At 44.9% G+C, this 21,005-nt stretch overlaps 2 protein-coding genes across 6 annotated transcripts in view; one reads left to right on the forward strand and one right to left on the reverse strand.

The window, feature by feature from the left end:
* Nucleotides 1-2,348: 2,348 nt before the first annotated feature.
* Nucleotides 2,349-14,489, forward strand: LOC102084115 (WD repeat and coiled-coil-containing protein). 4 transcript variants are annotated; one of them, XM_065055777.1, is made up of 6 exons: nt 2,391-2,460; nt 3,175-3,280; nt 3,695-3,738; nt 6,222-8,103; nt 11,267-11,384; nt 13,866-14,489. In XM_065055777.1, the coding sequence occupies exons 4-6, from the start codon at nt 6,241-6,243 to the stop codon at nt 14,135-14,137; spliced, it is 2,253 nt and encodes a 750-aa protein (XP_064911849.1). In that variant the 5' UTR covers nt 2,391-2,460; nt 3,175-3,280; nt 3,695-3,738; nt 6,222-6,240; the 3' UTR covers nt 14,138-14,489. The 4 variants fall into 4 exon arrangements, with proteins under 4 accessions (XP_064911846.1, XP_064911847.1, XP_064911849.1 ...); XM_065055774.1 differs by lacking the exon at nt 3,695-3,738 and having other exon boundaries at nt 2,349-2,460; XM_065055775.1 differs by lacking the exon at nt 3,695-3,738 and having other exon boundaries at nt 2,361-2,519.
* The window catches only part of MFSD2B (MFSD2 lysolipid transporter B, sphingolipid), a 46,466-nt gene continuing 39,706 nt past the window's right edge, over nt 14,246-21,005 (reverse strand). For both annotated transcript variants that reach the window (XM_065055778.1, XM_005510116.3), the window contains one exon: nt 14,246-20,496. In XM_065055778.1, coding sequence (XP_064911850.1) covers nt 20,439-20,496 — 58 coding nt within the window. In that variant the 3' untranslated portion in view covers nt 14,246-20,438. The remainder of the gene's footprint in view (nt 20,497-21,005) is intronic.

Raw genomic sequence — 21,005 nt, forward strand, 5'->3', positions numbered from 1 at the left:
GTAACACACTAAGGCCCTAACCCTGAGAGTATATTAACATATATCGTAAACATAAGACTAGGTTTCTACAGGAAATTTTTCAATTTCCTTTGCAATTCTAGGCTAGTTCAGGATTGTTCTCTCTACAGTTGTTAATGACAAATAAAACAGAGAAAACAAACCACTGTTCGCTCATTTTCTGATAAGTTCTCATACACCTGAGAGTGTGTATTTGTGGAGCAACACAGAGAAGCTGGCATCCGGGTCCACTGCTTATCTTTCTAAACTAAAAATATGACCTTAGAAATCAATTCACTATCTCGAATCTGTTTATATATTTATTTACTGCAGCTCCCAGCATCAAGTGCCTGAAGCTGGCAGAAAGACTCTCTTCCATTTCAAAAACACAACGATGCAAACAAATCCTCATTCCCACCCCTGGCCATCCCCGTCTCTATCCCAGGGCCACTTCTCCTTTGCTTAACAACCTTCCAAAGGAAGCTTGAAACTCACTTCAATCCATTTGAACGGCAGGAATTTCTCTTCCACAAATGTTTTCCAGTGTAATCACATGAGAGTTCTTACTCCTCACCGTCTTCTCAAACACAGAAGCCTATCTTTCAGCATCTTGCAAGTGGCCTGCCAGGTGTAAAACAGTCAAATTATCTTGGGCTTTTCTGGACAGAGACAGTACGTGGAATTTTACCTTGTAATCCACAGATACATGTGTATCCTCACCCATCGCCATTGAATTTCATCTAAAATTCATATATTGATCTCAGAAATATGTCTGTGACTGAGGCAAGATCTGCATTTAAATAATATGTCCCTAAAAGTCACCAAGTTTTATCTTGAAGATGCACGTAGAGGATCTGCTCTTTCTGATTTTAGCTTGTTCCAGTGGCCAATCAAACTCACAGCTGTGTCTTACTCCTTTGAACTCATCTTAAACTGGCTCTTCTTAAACATTTCTTCACTAACTTAAAAAACTCTTTAGAAATTATTTCTTCCTCTGTAAAGGCACTCATGCAATATAGTCAAGACATCACCAAGTGTTCTTCTTTTGGTAAGTTTCAGCTACTCACATATTTGATCTCGTGACCATTGCAAGCATTTTTTAACACTTTTCACAGCTCTTTAAGTCACCTTTTCCAGTGTTTCAACATCCTATCAAAAGTATTGGTTTAGAAAACCATATGGTCAGACTGCTCTGCAGTACTAAGCAGTGACAAAGTGGCACAGTCTTGCAGTATAATTGACTTTTAAAAGGCCTCAGAGATTTTTAAGTTATGCCTGAGGTAACAAATCAGGACAAAAGGAATTATACAGGAGGAGTTCTGTATCATATTTTTATGCTTTCTTCACTTAAATATTACCTCCCAAGGGGGGAAAAAAAAAAAAAAGGTAGGCAAATATCTCATTTTGCATCTTTATATTGTTCAGAAGGATCCAAATAACTCTTGAAACTTGCAGGCTCCTTGTTCAGAGCTCTGTCATTCCTGACGGGTTGTAGGAGCCATCTCACTATAGGGAAGACATTGAGGTGCTGGAGAGAGTTCAGAGGAGCATGATGAAGCTGGTGAGGGGTCTGGAGCACAAGTGTGATGAGGAGCGGCTGAGGGACCTGGGGCTGTTCAGCCTGGAGAACAGGAGGCTGAGGGGAGACCTTATCACTGTCTGCAACTGCCTGGAAGGAGGTTGTAGCATGGAGGGGGTTGGTCTCTTCTCCTGAGTAACAAGCGATAAGATGAGAGGAAACGGCCTCAAGTTGCGCCAGGCGAGGTTTAGATTGGATATTAGGAAAAATTTCTTCACAGAAAGGGCTGTCAGGCATTGGAACAGGCTGCCCAGGGAAGTGGTGGAATCACCATCCCTGGAGGGGTTCAAAAGGCGTTTAGATGAGGTTCTCAGGGACATGGTTCAGTGCCAGAGTTGGGTTATGGTTGGACTCGATGATCATGAGGGCCTCTTCCAACCAAAACGATTCTACGATTTGGTCCCTGCTCAGGCCTCACCGAGAGCCACAAGCACGCAGCCACGGCAGGGGGCAGTGAGTCGGACCTGTTCATTGGCCCGTGGCTCCTCGGGAGAGATGGAGGGGCCGGTCCCTGTCACCGGCTCCTGTCACCGGCTCCTGTCACCTGCCCCGTCACCCCCGCTGGGCGGCCTAAGGGGGGCGCTCGCGCCACCCGCGGGACTGGCGGGAGCGAGCGGAGCGCGCACACACGGAAGCAGACGTCACGGCCCTGCCCCATGGCCTCCTGGGAGCTGTAGTTCTAGCGTCCGCCTCTTGTAGGCGCCGCCTGCCGGGTCATAGAGCTCAGCCGTGGCCGGCTAGAGCGCCGCTGCCCGTCACCCCCGCCCACAGGCGGAGCGGGGTGGGCGGGGCCGGGCTGGGAGGTGCGTGTCACAGCCTGCGCCGCGCTCCGCTTCATGACAGCGGCGGCCGCCCGGGCGAGGCAGGGCCGAGCCGCCGGGCAGGTGAGACTGCTGAGGCTGCTGGCCGTGGTAGGGAGGAGAAGGAGCGGGCAGGCCTCTGGGTGAGGTGGGGAATATCGGCGCGGACGGGCCCGCGCAGCGAGCGGCGGGTCGCTGTGGAGGGCGGGAAGCGGCGCGGGCGGGCGGGTTTGGGCGCTGCCTTGCTGCCTGCCCCGGCCGCCCGATGCCCCGCCGGCTGCCGGAGGAGCCCCCGCAGCGGCTCCTCGGCGCCCCGCCGGCTGCCCGGAGGGGCTGGGGACAGGTGCCGTGTTCCCCGAGCATCCCGGCCGGAGCGGGGTGTGAGGCGAGGCCGGGGCGCGGCGGAGGGGCTGCCCCCTCGGGGAGGCGGCGGCTCCTCTGGGCACCCCGAGCGCCAGGATGAGGGGCAGCGGGCACAGACCGAAACACAGGAGGTTCTGTCTAAACATGAGGAGAAACTTCTTTCCTTTGAGGTGCCAGAGCCCTGGAACAGGCTGCCCAGAGAGGTTGTGGAGTCTCCTTCTCTGGAGGCATTCAAAACTCACCCAGATGTGATCCTGTGTGATCTGCTCTGGTGAACCTGCTTTAGCAGGTGGGTTGGACTGGATGATCTCCAGAGGTCCCTTCCAACCCCAACCGTTCTGTGATTAATTGGTGATGGGCTGAGCGACAGGGCTTTGGACACAAGGTGTTTGAGCACAATGGTCAGTAGGTCACTTGCTGCTTTTGCTTTTCCAGGTCTACTGGGGACAGAGGGAAACGTCTCTTGTATCAGAGGGAACAGCTCGGGAGGCTTGGCATCTCAGCAGATCTTATGAAGCACGTTATCGTCTTCCTTCTATATGTAAGTTTTGCCCAGCAGCGTGCATGCAATTCAGAGAACTAATGAACGAACAGCTAACATTTTGGTTTTCCTACAAGTGGTGGTTGCTTAATGAGATTTGGGTTGGTTATACAGGAGGTAAGAGGAGAGCCAGGTAGATGGTGGAGAGGTTGATTTGAAGTATCTTGAGTGCTCTCTTACCATGAGGCAGGGGTACTTAAACTTATTTACTCCAGGGTACTTAAACTTACCCCTGACGGGCATTTACTTAATTGGTTCTTAGAGATTATGAAATTCACTGGGTGCCTTCTCCCCGCTTCCAAGGTAACCTGCTTCAATGCTTAGCTATCATTTATGGTTAGAATTTTTCCTTAATAGCTGACCTAAATCTCCTTTGTTGAAACTAAGCTGATTATTATCTTGCACTATCCACAGTAGACCTGGGGACAGTGGATCAGTGTTCTCCTGTCAGCAGCCTGGTGAGCGTTTGCAGGTTTCCACTCACAATCTTCAAACTGAGCGAGTGCGGTTCTTGCGCTTCTCCTGTTTCTCTGGTCGCTGTGCTCTGTTAGGCATTTCCATCATCCTTGTGCTGTTCAACTCAGAACTAGGTGCAGAACTGCAGCAGAGATACTGTTAGCCCGGAGGAAATGGGGTAATTATCTCCCTTTTGTATGGCGTTCTTCTTAAAAACATTCCAGAATGATAATGTCTAATTCTCCCCCTGTACACAGTGCTGGTGAGACCACACCTTGAATCTTGGGGTCAGTTTTGAGCCCCTCAGGACAATAAAGACATTGAGGTGCTGGAGTGAGTTCAGAGAAGGGCAACAAAGCTGGCGAAGGCGCTGGAGCACAAGTGTGATGAGGAGCAGCTGAGGGAACTGGGGCTGTTCAGCCTGGAGAAAAGGAGGCTGAGGGGAGACCATATCACTGTCTACAACTACCTGAAAGGAGGTTGTAGCATGGAGGGGGTTGGTCGCTTCTTCTCAGTAACAAGCGATAGGATGAGAGGAAACGGCCTCAAGTTGCACCAGGGGAGGTTCACATTGGATATTAGGAAAAAATTCTTTATGGAAAGGGTTGTCAGGCATTGGAACAGGCTGCCCAGGGCAGTGGTGGAGTCACCATCCCTGGAGGGACTTAAAAGACATGTAGATGAGGTTCTTAGGGACATGATTTAGAGGTGGACTTGACAGTGTTAGGTTAACGGTTGGACTCGATCTTAAAAGTCTTTTCCAAGCAAAAAGATTCGATGATTCTATTCTGTGATTCTATTTGGCAACATTCTCACATATCCATTGTAAGCCAGATCCCTTTTTTGCTCTTCTGCTACCCAGGCCATTATTTCTGAAGAGGTGTCCGTGTGTTTGTTTTTTCTTCACTGAGTATATTATTTTGCACTTGATATTAGCTTGAGAAGAAGTTAACTTGATCATGATGATATAACTTTTTCTATCTAGTTTTAGTCTCTGAAATCCACTTTTCCAGTCTCCTCCTTCCAAGTTCGGGGTCATCCAGAAATAGTGAATTAAAATACCAAGTAGTGCCAGGCTCTGCACATTTTAATAATAATTTAATTTAATAACAATTCCAGTTTGACTTTCTCAAACATTTCCTTATTGTTTTTCGTGTATCCTACTAAAGCTACAATTCATTCTGTGCCATGGCTTTGCAGCTGAGCCAAATCCCGTGGAGAACCTTCAGTGAGGAAACCATCAATTCTGTTGAATTGGCTTCTGTGCACAGAGTAGAGATTGTTCACAGCTCAAAAACCAGAAGTGTGTGTAAAATCTTGACCCCTTCTGAAGTTTTCTTGCCTTGCATATGACTTCTGGATGGCCCAAACACCTTATTACAGACTACAGAGACTGGTGTTTACTGGCAGTTTCCCATTCTCCCTCTTCAAGCTTTTATGCTCTGTAGAGAGAACGGAGAAGGTGTCAGGCAAATTGCGTGACCCATTTCTTAAAACTACTGGAATGAAGGTTTCCTGTGGTTTTATTTTGTCTCTGTAAACCAGTAATTTATACTTTGCAGGACACTATGAAAAAATAATACTCCTACAGCAACATCCAAACAATAAAAGTATCCCCAAAATTACTGCAGTTATTTTTTTCAAAAGCATTTAAAAATGCATGTATATTTTTATATGGATGTTTAGGCACGTGTACATACCGTTCTGCAGGCACAGTCGGCTGCTACTGCTTTCATCCCTCCTGCCCAACAAATAGTAGTGAGCTACAGGGTGGGTTGTGAACTCTGACAAAAATCGCTTGGGAAAAGAAAACAATTAATCACTGCTATAGAGGATGTTGAAGACTGCGAGTCATTGAGATGCCATCGTAGTATGGCTTCTGCCTCAGGTGGATGGGTTTGTCCCTTTCCTGTGTTCTGAGTTCTTCTGAATTCTTTTGTCAGTCATTTCCTCCGAAAAATCTGCTTGGATCCTAACTTTCACCAAAATTGGATTTGCTTTTTTTAGAGAGCTTTCTGGAATAACCATATAAATGCCTCATTCTCACCCACTTAATACAGGATCAGATTTATAGATAATACATTAATGCTTGGTTATACTTGTAAGGCATTACTCCATCTGATCACAAATGGTCCATGAACCTGAGAGAGGCAATATTTTGAAAATATGCCGTACTAATGTCATTACAAAATATTCTGAGAAGTAGCAACTTGACAATTAGAATGGAAGGAGTGGTCTTGTGATGAAAATGCAGCAGACTAAGTCTGTGTAATCAGCAAAGTTTCTTTCTTTTGAGATTGGATTTCACTGTAGAAACATGGTAAACAAAAAAAATCTACAGATGGGGATTAAGCACAAATGAACATTCGTTATGTTACTGACTTCACTGGAAGGAAGAGCCCAGCATTGGCAGGGTCATAAGCTAAATAATTGCACCGATATTGTCCTCTAAAATATTTTTTTCTTTTCATTCTAATTTCTTTAGATGTCTCACGTTAAAAGTCATGGAGCTAGGAAAGGCAAAGCTTCTGAGAACTGGCCTTAATGCCTTATACCAAGCAATTCACCCTGTACATGGTATCGCCTGGACAGATGGGAAACAGGTGATCCTGACTTCTTTACAACTCCATAATGGAGAACCAAAATTTGGTGACTCAACCGTTGTCGGTCAGTTTGAACATGTCCATGGACTCTACTGGGGCCCGTGTCCCCCTGATGCCCCAGCTCTGCTTGCTGTCCAACATAAAAAGCACATCACCGTTTGGCAGCTCTGCTTTAGCGTTACAGAAAGAAACAAGCTCTTAGTTTCTCAGATTTGCGACATCAGCGAGCCCTTCCCAGTGCTCCCCCAGGGCTGCGTGTGGCACCCGAAGAAGGAGATCCTGGCGGTGCTGACGACACGCGACGCCTCCGTCTTGCACTCTGTTCACCTCCACAACTCGAGAATTCAAGCAGACATCAAGGGCAGTGGCCTCATCCACTGTGCTTGTTGGACCAAGGAAGGCAATCGCTTAGTCGTGGGTGTAGGCAGCGCCCTTCATTCTTATATTTGGGATGATGCCCAGAAAACCCTGAATGCTTGTTCTTTTTGCCCCATCTTCGATGTGGGCGGCTACGTCTGTGCTGTGGAAGCCACTCTGAATTTCCAAGTCGCTGTTACCACCGAGCTCCCCCTAGACAAGATCTGTGGCCTAAACGCTGGCCTTGCGTTTGAAGTCCCAACGAGCGTTGAAACCGAGTCCTTCCCCTCGCAGTCCAGCTTGTGCGGTGAGGAGGAGCATTCCTTGGACGGGGGCAAAAAATCCCTGGACTCTGAGAAGCCCTTGTCCGTTGTTACGTCTCCTGTGGATCTAACTCACATTCTTTCCAGCAAGCAGGGTGCAGATTCCAGTCCTCTTCTCCACCTGAGGCCCAAGGACTACCTAACGGGAAGTGGCCAAGACTCTTCACACCTCATCCTGGTGACTTTTGAAAGAAAGGTGACTTCCACCAAAAAAGTGAGCATCCCAGGCATCCTGGTTCCTGATATAATGGCTTTTGACCCCAAAACTCAAACCGTATCTGTTGCCTCCAATACTTGTAACGTTATTTTAGTCTATTCACTGACTTCATCCAATTTACCCAATATTCAACAAATTCAGCTAGAGAAAAATGAGAAACCAAAGGGTCTGTGCTTCTTGACCAATAAATTGTTACTGATACTGGTTGGAAAACAAAAATTCACTGACCCTGCCTTTCTCCCCTCTTCAAGATCAGACAAATATATGATCCGATTGATGATTAAGGAACTAATATTGGAAGTGGGTCCTTCAACATCTTCATCGGTTAATGGCAGCTCCAGTTTGAACCTTTCAAACGTATCTCATGATCTCTCTCCAGATGTTCACACCCTCAGCCGTGGACTCTTGATACCGGATCGTGCTGCCGTTCAGTCGCCAACCAGCAGAAGGAAACTCATTGAGGAAATTAAGAGTCCTGCATACGAGCAAAGCTTGTCATTGAACATAAGTGATTTCAAAGATAAGAGGATTTCCATGAATTTTCCTCCATCAGTTGAATCCCTCAATGCCGAACCGGTTAATCGGACTGCAGCACTGTCTGCCACATCACTGGTGTTTTCTAACAAGCCAACATCTCCAAAAAGGCAGGCAGATGCAGCTTCCAAAATACCAAATTCTTACAAGAATAACCTATTAAGTGAAAAGGAGGCAAGCTACTTTTCAAAAAATGTAGAAAAACTGTCTGGTAACTTCACAGAATTGCAGCGTCATCTCTGTGAATTAACTGAGCTGCTAAAGGCTGGGAAGAGAAATTTTCCAGTGTACCCATCTTCTCAGGAACCCGCTTTCATTAACGTCACCTGCCAGGTAATTCTAATATTGGAAGCCTTAATGATCAAATCTGTTTATGGATGCATGTTCTTTATATGGATTTGAAACAGGAACTCATTATGTGTAGGAAGGGTGACATCCTGTGAGTGTTTAGTACATGTGGATCTCACTGGATGCAGGCAAATCTGATAGGGGTCTTATTTAGATTTATTTAGGCTTTTACATAAGCCTGGCTTGGTTTTGTAGTACTTCTACCCTGTCCTTCCTGCAGTTGCATCTGAGTCCCTATTTACAGTTATTTTAGAACTACCTATTATATTTTCCTCTGATAGGAGATAGAATGAGGGGAAATATTTCAGATATTTTTTTAAACTAAACTTAAACTAATGTATCTTTCAACTAAAATTATTGCTGTTTTGGATGGATGCAGTAGTGGTGCTTTAATTTCATAGCTGCTCAGCTATGTGTACCAGTGGTAAAAACAGAGCATTTCTGGGGGAAAAGAAAAAAAAAAAAGGCCATTATCACATAATCATAGAATCACAGAATAGTTTGGGTTGGAAGGGACCTTCAAAGCTCATCCAGTGCCACCCCTGCCATGAGCAGGGACATCTTCACCCAGATCAGGTTGCTCAGAGCCCCGTCCAGCCTGGCCTGGGATGTCTCCAGGGATGGGGCATCCACCACCTTCCTGGCCAACCTGGGCCAGGGTTTCACCACCCGCAGTGTAACAAATTTCTTTCTCATGTCTGGCCTGAATCTCCCCTCCTTTAGTTTAAAATCATCACCCCTGGCTCTGTTGTAACAGGCCCTGATAAAAAGTCTGTCCCCATCTTTCTTACAGGCCCCTTTCAATTACAGAAAGGCTGCAATAAGGTCTCCCTGGAGCCTTCTCTTTTCCAGGCTGAACACCCCAACTCTCTCAGCCTGTCCTCCCAGCAGAGCTGTTCCAGCCTCGGATCATTTCTGTGGCTCCTCTGGCCCCTTTCCAACAGGTCCATGTGTGTCCTGTGCTGAGGGCTCCAGAGCTGGACACAGAACTGCAGGTGGGGTCTCACCAGAGCGGAGCAGAGGGGCAGAATCACCTCCTTCCACCTGCTGGACATGCTGCTGGTGATACAGCCCAGGATACAATTGCCCTTCTGGGCTGCAAGCGCCCATTGCCGGTTCACGTCCAATCTTTCATCCCCCAGCACCACCAAGTCCTTCTCTGCAGGGCTGCTCTCAGACCCTTCATCCCCAGCCTGTACTGGTACCAGGGGTTGTCCTGACCCAGGTGCACGACCTTGCACTTGGCCTGGTCAATAGGATTAGATGCCATCCTGTTCCTGTTTTTCCTAGGCAACTTGTTAAGCTTTCTGTTTAGACAAGAGAGAATTTCCATGTCTGGCAATTGGTGTCAATCTCCTGTCCCCCTGTGAGGAGAACTAAAATAAAAGAGACTGAAACAAAAAAAAGAAAGAAGCTTTGGCTTTGAAGCTGCAGCGTTGCCAATTAGTATTGACAGCGCCATCTGAGAAGGACAGAGACCCTCAGTGACACAATAGATAATTCCATGAGCATAGCTTAAAAATGGATTTTGAATCAAATTGCATGTGAAAGGCACTTTCCTTGGCTGAAAGCAGGTACTTCCAAATCTCATGCTGGATGGTGTAAGTTACCTGTTTATCCAAACATGGTACAAATCTGGTGGGTCTCTTCTAGAAGTCACATGAATAAACCTTAGTCAGTATTCAGTCATTTAAACTGCTGTTTTCCTTTCAATAAGCTCTTATTTTCAACTTATTCTCAACTTGTGTAGGACAAGGTCCTAGCTCCTATTCCCTCACTTTTTTCACTGTTTTCTGTTGTAGACATTTAATAATTGTACTAACTCTAATTTTTCTAGTTCTCTTAATGATATATGGTGTCATTGCTCTGAAAAGTTAGTTTCCCTCAGCAAGTCTGGCATCTTGTTTATCTGAGGTGTTTGCACTACCTCACATTAAAGTAGGCTTCTAAACAAATGTTTGTTATGTTTTTCTATTCCAGTCTCTTTTTTCACATATAATTTAAAACTTGAGTTACGGATCAGCCTGACCTGGTGTTCCAAGAGCTGGATTAACTACCCTTGCCTGAGGGTGCTTTGTAAATTAAAGTCGTGCTGCAATTTTACCTACAGGTTTTGAACACTGATTTGTGGCAAGAAAAGCATTTGGCTTTATGAATTACAAGTGACATTGGGAAGTCTGGCAGAAAAAGCTGTGGTTTAGCTTTAGTCACAGTATATCTGATCCAGAACTCGTTGACAGGCGATGAGGGATCCTCACCTCATTTGCTGAGCCCCGATTGTTTCTCTGCTGCCCGAGTTATTAGCTGTATTTTACAAAATGAAGAGGAAACCCAGAATGCCCTAAATAAACAGTGTCTGTGAGAGGGTGGAGTGTTTAGTGCAGGGGGCAAAGAGCATTTGTGCCTCTCCAACCTCCCCTCTACCGAATGCCCTCCATGCGATGGGGGGTCTGTCCACAGCGTGGAAAAGGAGTCAGAATTTATGTTGTCTTGGTTTTGTCAGGACCCAGCGACGTTCTCAAGGCGACATGGTTGCATGAATTTTCTCCTATGCAAAGACAGAGTTTGGAGTTTTGGTAACAGCTGCTTTTTTGCAGATTTAAATAAAAAGCTTTGCTCTGCCCCGTGGGGGATGTTCTTTGAAGATGCTTTTTGCCTTTTAAAGCTTGGGGTAATGATGGTCAGAGGGGAGACAGACAAAGCCCTTCTGATCCGTTAGTCCGTTCCTCATCTCGAACATTCATGGGCAGGAGTTCTCACCTCTTCTTAAGTTGTGGATCAGGGAAGGGGGAGGATGGAAAATCTGCTGTTTCACAGGCTCCCCAGGGAAATGTCCCTCATTGGGGTGGGAAGAGAGGCAGGGTTGTGCTGTGGGTGAAGCTCGTGGCTTCCTCAGCAGCAGCGTGTGATTCCCTCTCCTGTTGTTGTGACACGTGCTGAATTCACAGATCACTCGCTGGTCGTCTCCTTGAGAGCCAAGGCTTTAAAGGATAAACCTTGCAAATGGGGCTGAATGAAAGTAGCGTTTGACTTTCTGTAAATGACGTGGTTGAAGACGTGTCTGTGATCCAGTTTTGATTAATGCCATTTTGCCATTTCTGCTTAAATATACGTCACGGTGTCTAACGATTCTTTCTTGAATTTACAGAAGCAGCTTTCCAGAAGTGATTCAGACGAAAGACGAGCTGTTATTCTTTGTGGTGGTAAACTCCGTCTGGATATCGTCCAGCAGATATTCAATCTCTCCCTTGTAGAAATGCAACACGGTATGTTGTAATCATGCAATTACACAAACACTTCAAACACATGCGACATTCTCAGGGAGCAGCAGCAACGTGCATAAGCCCATCTGAAGAAAAAAAAAACAACAAGGAATAAATAATTAAAGTTGATTAATAAAAGTTTGCTCACATGTTTTACAACGTGAAGATTCTTCTCTGGGCTTCGACTGAGAAGAATCTTTACGTTATTTTAAAAAATAGCAAATTTTCATGTATTGATACCCCCTTACCAAGTAGCTGGTGGTACAGGAAAATTGCAGGTTTTATTTGTTTTCAGCTATTCCACATCCAGAAGTCTGAGCAAATGAGCAGGTTAGAGTTGGCTGGTGGGTTTAGAATACAGGTTTCTATATTTTAATCTACACTTGCAGCACCTGGTCTCCTTTAAGAGATCCTATAGTTTTTTATAAAGTAGCTCAATAAATTTTTCTTTAAATAGTTGTCAGAATACACTTAGTAATCCAATACCCAGATATAACTGTAGTCAGATAATTCACTGACAACTCCATCTCTTACCACTTTCTTACGTTATTTAGTAGTTTCCCTATTGCAGGGTCAGTTACCTGCATTGGAACACGGTAACTATTGAAATAAAGTTGTAGCACAACACAGAAATGTCTGATACACCCAGCGAGAAAACTGCTCTCGTTTTGTAAATACTGATCTCGGAAGTTTTCAGGCTGGAATTTTGAGCTGTAAGACTTGAACAGCTTCTCTTTCTGGGAAAAAATGTCTGCATTACCTGTGGGTTTTTTTGACTTATCATTTTCTAGCTTAGAAGTGATAAGCTGGACAGAACTGGTTACCCCGGAATGCGTTGTCATTATGCCTGAGACTTGCCTTACTAGATAAATTTTAAAAGCAGACAGTGTTACAATAAGTTTATTTACTAATTTTACAAACATTACAAGATAAATAGGCAAAGTAGGAATGGTATTTTCAAATTCCCGAATTGTATTGATTTTATAGTTTGGCCAAAATGAGATATTAAGCCAAAAAGATTAAAGGGTTTTGAGCTTTAAGCTACAATCTTCTCATGACTTTACATGTGACATGAAGTTATGTAATGTAACTGTACAAACAGCTGGAAATGTTTCTCTGAATTCCCTCATCCCCCACAAGCTCTATTTTGGTTCTTCATCAGCCTAACGGATACAAATATGAAAATTTTCTCGTTTATATTGATTACTAGAAGGCAGTATTTTGGATTCAGTAAATGATAATTGTAAAGGTGATGCTAACGATGATGGGAAGTCAAATAGCAAACAGACCAGGGAAATGGGCCTTACAGTATAGTACAGCATTTCTTCTTCATATTTATTGACGGTTCCATTATATTTATTGAGGTTCCAGTATAAGCTGGGGAATGACCCATTAGAGAGCAGTGTAGGGGAAAGGGACCTGGGGGTCCTGGTGCACAGCAGGATGACCATGAGCCAGCACTGTGCCCTTGTGGCCAGGAAGGCCAATGGTACCTGGGGTGTATTAGAAGGGGGCTGGTTAGTAGGTCGAGAGAGGTTCTCCTTCCCCTCTACTCTGCCCTGGTGAGACCACACCTGGAATATTGTGTCCAGTTCTGGGCCCCTCAGTTCCAGAAGGACAGGGAACTGCTGGAGAGAGTCCAGCGTAGGGCAACAAAGATGATGAAGGGAGTGGAGCATCTCCCGTGTGAGGAAAGGCTGAGGGAGCTGGGGCTCTTTAGTTTGGAGAAGAGGAGACTGAGGGGTGACCTTATTAATGTTACAGATATCTAAAGGAGCCAGGCTCTTCTCAGTCACAACCAATGACAGGACAAGGGTAATGGGTACAAACTGGAACACAAAAGGTTCCACTTAAATTTGAGAAGAAACTTCTTCTCAGTGAGGGTGACAGACACTGGAACAGGCTGCCCAGGGGGGTTGTGGAGTCTCCTACTCTGGAGACATTCAAACCCACCTGGACATGTTCCTGTGTAACCTCATCTGGGTGTTCCTGCTCCGGCAGGGGGATTGCACTGGATGAGCTTTCGAGGTCCCTTCCAATCCCTGACATTCTGTGATTCTGTGAATTATATTGAAATTAAATAAAAAAGGCAGTTTATAGATTTCTGCATTAATTTGTCATTTAATAAATGCCTGCTTCATACAGTATCTGCACAAGTTAATCACTGGGAAATAGCTTATGAATAGCTTACTAAAAACAAGTCTGGATGTTTATGAATTGTGCTCAGAATTTAATTCCTCCTTATTTAAAGTGTGTATGTGTTGTAGTCTCATGTTCTAGTGGCAAAATTGGTCAGAAAGCTGTTACACATCATCATTAACTCCTTTATTTTTGAGATTATAGTTGTGTCTCCTCATACCTTTTTTCCTCTAGAAAAACTGAACATACAGAAGCATTTAACTTTTAATTCGAGAAGAAATGTGTTTCATGCCTTAAACACACCTGATTACAAGAAAACTTACAGATATTCACACGTCTTCACAGGTTCCTCTTGGATTGTCCTGACAGCCGACAGCGAGGGATTTGTCCCGTTAACATTTACATCCGCGCAGGAGATCGTGGTGCGAGATGCCAGTTCGAAAGGCTACGGCGCCCGTTCTTCCAAAACATTGGACATCCTGAGTTCCACGGAAGGGTGCAGACCCGCTGCTTCCGAAAGTCTGGATATCACGAGTTCTTTGGAAGTCCTCCGAGACTGCTCCCCCAAGGCTTTAGACAGCAGCGCTCCTTCGGAACAGCCCGGCAGCCAAATGTAGCTTTGGATGGTGATTTTGTAAAGCCTGTTGTATGACAGGAGACTTTAAATTTACTGCATGGGACTGTGAATTCCAAACAACTGTCTCAAATTTCTGTTGGATTTCCACTTTTTTTTTTTGCATATCACTGTAAATTATTTATTTGATCCTTGGAAATATTGACTTTCTTTGTTTTTATACTGAGCACTGTTTTTTAAATATGCCTCTTGCAGTATAGACCAGGTCTTTGTATCAGTGGTTGAAAATACACATTCTTACAAGCTCCTGAGCTGAAGTTTCCATCTTGGTCTTTAATATATTGGTGTTTTTAGATGATAGAAAACTTGAATAATAAAGAAATCCTTGAAGACGCTGCATTTTTCTCAGTTTCCTCATTTCTGTCAAATCTGCATCCAACCTGTTTCCACCCAGTCATTGATATCAATCTGAGGGCTCTTAGGAGAGGACTGCAGGGTGGGTTTAGGGAGCTTGTTTGTTATATGGTTCTTCTTTCCCCCCAGCAGGTCACTTAGGGAATTCTGGTGTTTCCCGTTCCCTCTGCCTGGCCAGCTCAGCGCTGTTGAGGCTTTGTCAGCAGCCTGGAGGTGACAATGGTTTCACATTCATCCCGCACTGCGGTCAGCGGGTTCATCTGCAGCGGGACTCACAATCTCCTGCGGACAGCACCGGCAGAGTTGTTGAAGCTGCTGGATGTGGTGAATGTGCAGATTCCTGATGACTTTGAAGGTGGCCAAAGGCTGAGTTTGATTTGGAAATGCAGGAGAAATGATTCCCCATGGGCTGCAGCTCATATGGACAGAAGCTTCTCAGCCAGTGTAAATGTGGTTCTGTAATCATGATGAGAAGCTGGTGGCGTGAATTGGTCTTAGTCAGGGGAAAACAGCCTCTGGGTAAAACAGAGAGGAAAGTCCATGATGGAGGAGAGTAAGGTGTGAAGGAAATCCTGTTTATCCCTTGCTGAATGTAGATGATTCTGGGTATATGAGCAAAGATGAGCTGGCGGAAGGTGGGTGCGGGATCTCCAGGTGTACTCCATAGAGTCATTCTGGTTGGAATAGGCTCTTAAGTCTTGAGTCAGGCCATAACCCAACCCTGGCACTAACCCACGTCCCGAAGAGCCTCATCTATGTGTCTTTTAAACCCCTCCAGGGATGGTGACTCCAGCACTGCCCTGGGCAGCCTGTTCCAATGACCAACAGCCCTTTCCAGGAAGAAATTTTTTCCCAATATCCCATCTAAACCTCCCCTGGTGCAACCTGAGGCCATTTCCTCTCATCCTATCACTTGCTACTTGTGAGAAGAGACCAACTCCCTCCATGCTACAACCATCAGGTGAAGCTGAGCAAGTGCCCACCAGTTCCACAGGCCTTGATCCATCTTTCCTCAGCAGCAGCACAACAAAAATGAGAGCAGAATGCTGATGGGTGTAGCTGAAATTCATGGTCTTGTCTACCACCATCTGGAACAAGAAATGCATCAGGAAATGAGATTTATTTTTGCTTCTGTGCTTCTAGAGCAAACATTCACCTTCCTCTACCCTCCAGCAGCACTGCTGCTCTCCAGTTCGGCTTGGAGACCACCGCTCTGTAAATGTCTCTGAAATGACACCGAGGAGCCACCTTTCCTGCAGAGCACCGCAGCTCTAGGACCGTCCTCCCTCTGTTGTTTGTTCCGCTCTGTCTTCGGAGACTGTAAATTCTCATGTGCAACATCACACCGAGTCTCCTCCTCTGCCCTGGGGACAGAGACACTGCTGCGACTTTTGTCTTTCGAATGGTGCCTCCCAGTGAGTTACCAGCTGGGTTTTGCAGCTTAATGAAAGTCTGTAATATTTCCACATTTTGGTAACCATAATACTCAGCACTCTTGCTCGGTATCTGAGCCGTGGTCTTGCAGAGAGTTAAGGTGAAAAGAAAAAGCATTCGGTGCAGCATGAGGAACTTGTGATCTCAAAAATTAACAGGAAACTCCCTCCCTCGCCTGCCAGTTGTATGAACCCAACTGACCTTTCCGTCAATCAGCCTTGAAGTTTTCTGAAGGGAAAGACTCTATTGTAACGTTCAGACTGTTTTTTACAGAATTATGGTATGAAATTCATAGGAGGAATGTGGTTGACCTCTGCACACTGGGCTGCTACTGGCTGTGCTTTACTGCATGAGGCTTGGAACTGCCCTGCCTTCTCTTTCTCATCATCAAAGAGCTGGACGACAAATACCAGGTTTTAAAGGACCTGGAATTTTGATTTGAGTTTTCTACATACAGCCCACAAAGAGAAGTAGAAAAAGAGATTAAAGATGTTTGGCAGCACAGTATGAACACAAAAAAAAAGCAGGGTTTGCCTTTAAAACATTGTTCACTTTGAGTATTTGACTTGAAATGCAGAGGGTGAGTAGAGACAAGGGGTTGCAGCAGGGATTCTTACAAGGTGCAGGAGCGACTTAAGGACTTAGTTATCACGTCTACAAAGCCCTTCTGGAAAACCCAGTGACCTGAAACCGCAGGTCCCAGCCTTCAGGAACTCGGCGAGGACAGATGTCTCAGGTGGTGTCCACCTGTTAAAGTGGGGGACTCAGCACAAGCCACCTAATCCCCCTAAGCCGCGGCAGGTTGGTGAGCTCAGGGGCAGACAGTGCAGCGGGGCAGGAGAACGCGGCTGGCGGGGGACACGGCCGGTGGGGACGGCTGACAGTGTGTCCCCTCCTCCAGCGCCTGCCGGGGAACGGCAGCTCGTTGACACAGGTCACTGTCACCCCGGTGAGACGGATCATCATCAGCAGCGCTTGGGAAGGTGGTGTAACCTCGTAGAGTTTTGCGGTCATCACACGGAAGAATGAATCCTGTGTGCAACTGCTAACCTAAAGATGTATAAATCCTTCCAGTTTTAGGTTGTTCTGCTCATACAACAACGTTGAGAGTGACTCACAAAACACCTGATCACAAACTACAGAAGCTACTGGCCTTGCAGCTTTAGACATTTTGAAGCCCGCACAATTAGCTGAGTCTTGCTTTAATGCATATCTCAAGACTGCTGGATAAAGGGTCCTTTAGCTGAGTGTTGCTCATTATATGCTAAAAGGATTATGTAATGCAGCGTGCAAACGTGTAACCAATTGGCTCTTCAGGGTGTGAATGTAGTGAGAAGATTTTCTATATAATGCCTGTTACTTTTCTTGCTGGCTTTATTCCAGCACCCAGACCTGCGCAACTCCGTAATAAACAACATCTCGTCTCTGTGTGCTAAATTTGGCTCATTTGTACGCACACTGGGTGAAGAACCATGGTTTTGGGACAACAATTTCAATGTTCTTTTTAGGTAGAAATGACAGAGCGGATGAAACTAGAAGACTAGTGACCAGCTCGACTACTGACTACACCAACAGCCAGCCCAGTATAGAAGATTTGGGTTGCTGTCCCTGGGAACAGGCATGGTTTGCCTAACGGGGGACTACCCAGTGGCACGTAACTCCAGCATCCCTTCCTTTTCTTCCTCTGTTTGTGTAAATCCATTTGTTGGAAGTGCTTGCGTGCAGTCCATGAGGCACCCAGCTGGTTTAATCCAATCTCCCACATTCTTAAAACTGTATTTGGGTATTACCTGAACGAGAGCCCCTGGGGATTGAACCTGGTCCTTGTTACTGCCAATCAGTGTGGGGCAGGAGGGTGACATGAGATTAGCATTTAATCTGAATGCCTGTCAGTATAAGAATCTGCTTCTTTCAGTCACATGTTCTGAACGTACATAAGGCACACACATCATTTAAAACTGACAAGGAGACATACAAAGTTCATTTTACAGCACCAACGCTAAGCCCTAAATATATATATATATATGTATATAATCTTACCCTGCACTTACTCTTCCATTCTTTTTATTTTAGAAAAATACAATAAGTTTCTTTTTAAAAAAAAGTACAATTCTGATAATCAAATAAAGTAATTGAGTTTTTCAAAATATAAAAATACTCTGCTGCATTAAATCTATGGGAGCTTTCTGTTTTCTTTTTGCACTTCCCATTGCTGCTACTATATGCAAAGTGAGGACTGAGTACATCTCTGTTAGATAAACACCACATCGTCTCTCCAGGGAAGAGGAAAACACTTCACAATCAACCAAGGTTACCTTGCAAGACACTGAATTCATATCGGGTGTTGTGCAATCTAGAGGCAACTGCACAACTGATCTAGAAACAATATCTTAAGCCACATTCAAATTACTCCAATCAACCACAGGCAGCAGTTTCTGCAACCCTTTTATCATCGGGCTAAGTATTTGGCTTATGTAAACTGACACAGATCCACTGCCTTGTAGCTACAGATTTATGGCAGCTGAAAACATAACCCATTAAAAACATTAACAGCTTTTACTGGGACTTCTGGTTGTTTTTAAAGATGACTGTTCAGAAATACACAAATATTACAGAATAAATCAAACAACCAGAGCTGTTTTCTGTGATGTTTTGGAGCTATGTTATATTACTACGTAACTTTCCTACTTCAAAGTGCTGTTTCAAATTCCATCAGACTCAAAACTGTAAACAGGCTTATGGTTTTTATTGTTGTAAACACATATGCCCCAGGCACATAAATCTTGGTTTGTCCAAGAATCAAAACAAAAAAAACCACCAAACCCCAGCCTTAGGTGTCAATTCAACAGAAGTATTAAACAGAGTTAACTCTTACCCACACACACTCAAAATACACCCTTAAAGATTCACTCATGATTAAGCGTTTTGCTGAATTAAGACAGTTCATTAGGCCTTAGACTTCAAACTTGCCTGAAAAGGTTTCAATATTAAACTTAATGAGGCTCTCAGTGGATGCACTGGTTTTACTTCACCATGTCAGAGCTCCCCCAGTCTCCAGTCCCAGCACTCTGAGTCACCTCCCAGTAGCCCCTCAGCAAAGGACTGGTGATCACTTGCCTCTGGGGACACTTACTGCAAGTGCGCCCAGACCTGGGCCAGCTCGTCCTCCTGAGACACCTCTGGTGCCAACCAGAGACACCCCCTGCGCCGTCACACAGCGAAGCCAGCGGGCTGGAAATCCGTGCCTTGTCTTGCATTGTGCTAATTTCTTCAAGGCAAACAAGCCTTCAGCCCTTGGATTCATCCCTCTCCCCTCCAGATTTAGATCCATCTTCAGATTGCCATCGGCCTCTGGGGATCTCTGTGTCTCCACTGACTGCAGGAGCCTAGAATGACCAGGTCTGAATTTAAGTGCTCCAACAAGTGCCTGAGGGTAGGTGTGGCTTTCCTCTACAAAACATGTTCAGTAGTGTGAATCTATAGTAGAAATGAGGCTTCAGTTAATGCATCTAAAGCATGATGATGTCCCTGACTGAATAAAAGCACAATTTAAAAGTCAGGTGTAGCCTCATTACTATAAAACGCAGCGGGCAAGCTGGGATTAACAGTCAGGCCATGGTGTTTTGTGAGGCAGAGCGCACACCACGTGAGAAATCGGTGAGCATCATGGTTACTTGAAGGCCAAAATTTACAGAAATATGAATGGCGTAGTCTAATCTTTGGAAGAGACCACTGATTTGAGGTATCCTGAGTGGAGATGTCGCTTTTGAAAATGTGAAGTACTCACCTCTAACAAAGATCGGTTTACAGGTCTCAGAAGCAAGGAACTCCAGTAAATAGGAAATGTAAGGTTCTGTTTCTTACAAAATCTAGAAAGTTAAATTACATCAAAATCTCTTTCAGAAAAACTCTTTGTGAGAAAATCCTCAAAACATGCCTGCATCAGTGAATTGCTTCATCTCAAAACAAAGTAAACCCTAACTTGATATAATAAACTTCAGGATTCCCAAGTGCTTTCCAAATACACTAGCGTGCAATTTATAGATAGAGATTATGTTCAAAATCCCCTCCCAGTCTCTAAGGGTGAAATACATCATACAAGTTAAAATTTGGGTTGTGCATCACATTTACACTTATTTTCCCTTGGCCTACAAGTCCACAGACTCTCTTATTGCAATGAGACCACAGCTTTCTGTTAGTCATTGCAAAACAAACACAGAAAACCCCCAGGCTTTCAACAGCTTACATTCCTGAACATTTGTAATATCTTTTTTAGCACAGTGTATGGAGTTAGATATATATCTATATTTTGCATGGTGGTGCCCTCTCCTGATTTCATTACTGACTGTGTCAGAATCATCCTTTATCCTTTTTGACAAAATGTGAGCAGAGTAAAAACCCAGAGGACTCTCGCAGAGTGAAAACCCAGAGGACTCTCACAGAGTTTGCGTGTGGGATGTGAGCCTGTATTTGGAAAATCATTGTATTCGGAGCTTTCAGACCGAGGTGTCCTCTTTGTGTTCATCCAGGTTCTCTGTGCTTTGGTGGCTCCTTCTGTTAAAAGCAGAATGAATGATGTGTGAACAGATTTCTGGCCTTTACTGCTGACTAGTCAAGCTACAGTTTGGCAGTCTCAAACAACTGAGAACCACCAGCACGGTGTAGTTGTTAAGGGCAGTGACTAAAGTACAGAGAGACCAGTTCCATTCCAGGTTGTTTAGCTTGTCCTCTCCAATCTGTAGCTGCCACTCAAGAAAGCAGCTGGTACCTGATGGACCTGTGTCCCACCTGCCAACCCTGTGCAGGTATCTGAGATACCTTGGGGTGACGAATGGGTCCCAGACACCCTTGTGTAAGCCCTGGAGTTGATCCCTTAGCATGGAAATCAATTTCCAACTCCAGTAACTTGGCATAATAAAAATAAGACAGAGTAACAACATATTTTGATATTCAATCCACAAATCTGCTAGATTAAGACTGGTTTTATGTATGTCCTCAGTATATCAAGGCTTCATTTGACAGCGGTGGGTGATTTCGAGCTAGGCAAGATTGTCTTTGCAGTG

This window comes from Columba livia, chromosome 3, assembly GCF_036013475.1.
Source record: "Columba livia isolate bColLiv1 breed racing homer chromosome 3, bColLiv1.pat.W.v2, whole genome shotgun sequence".
NCBI lineage: Eukaryota > Metazoa > Chordata > Aves > Columbiformes > Columbidae > Columba > Columba livia.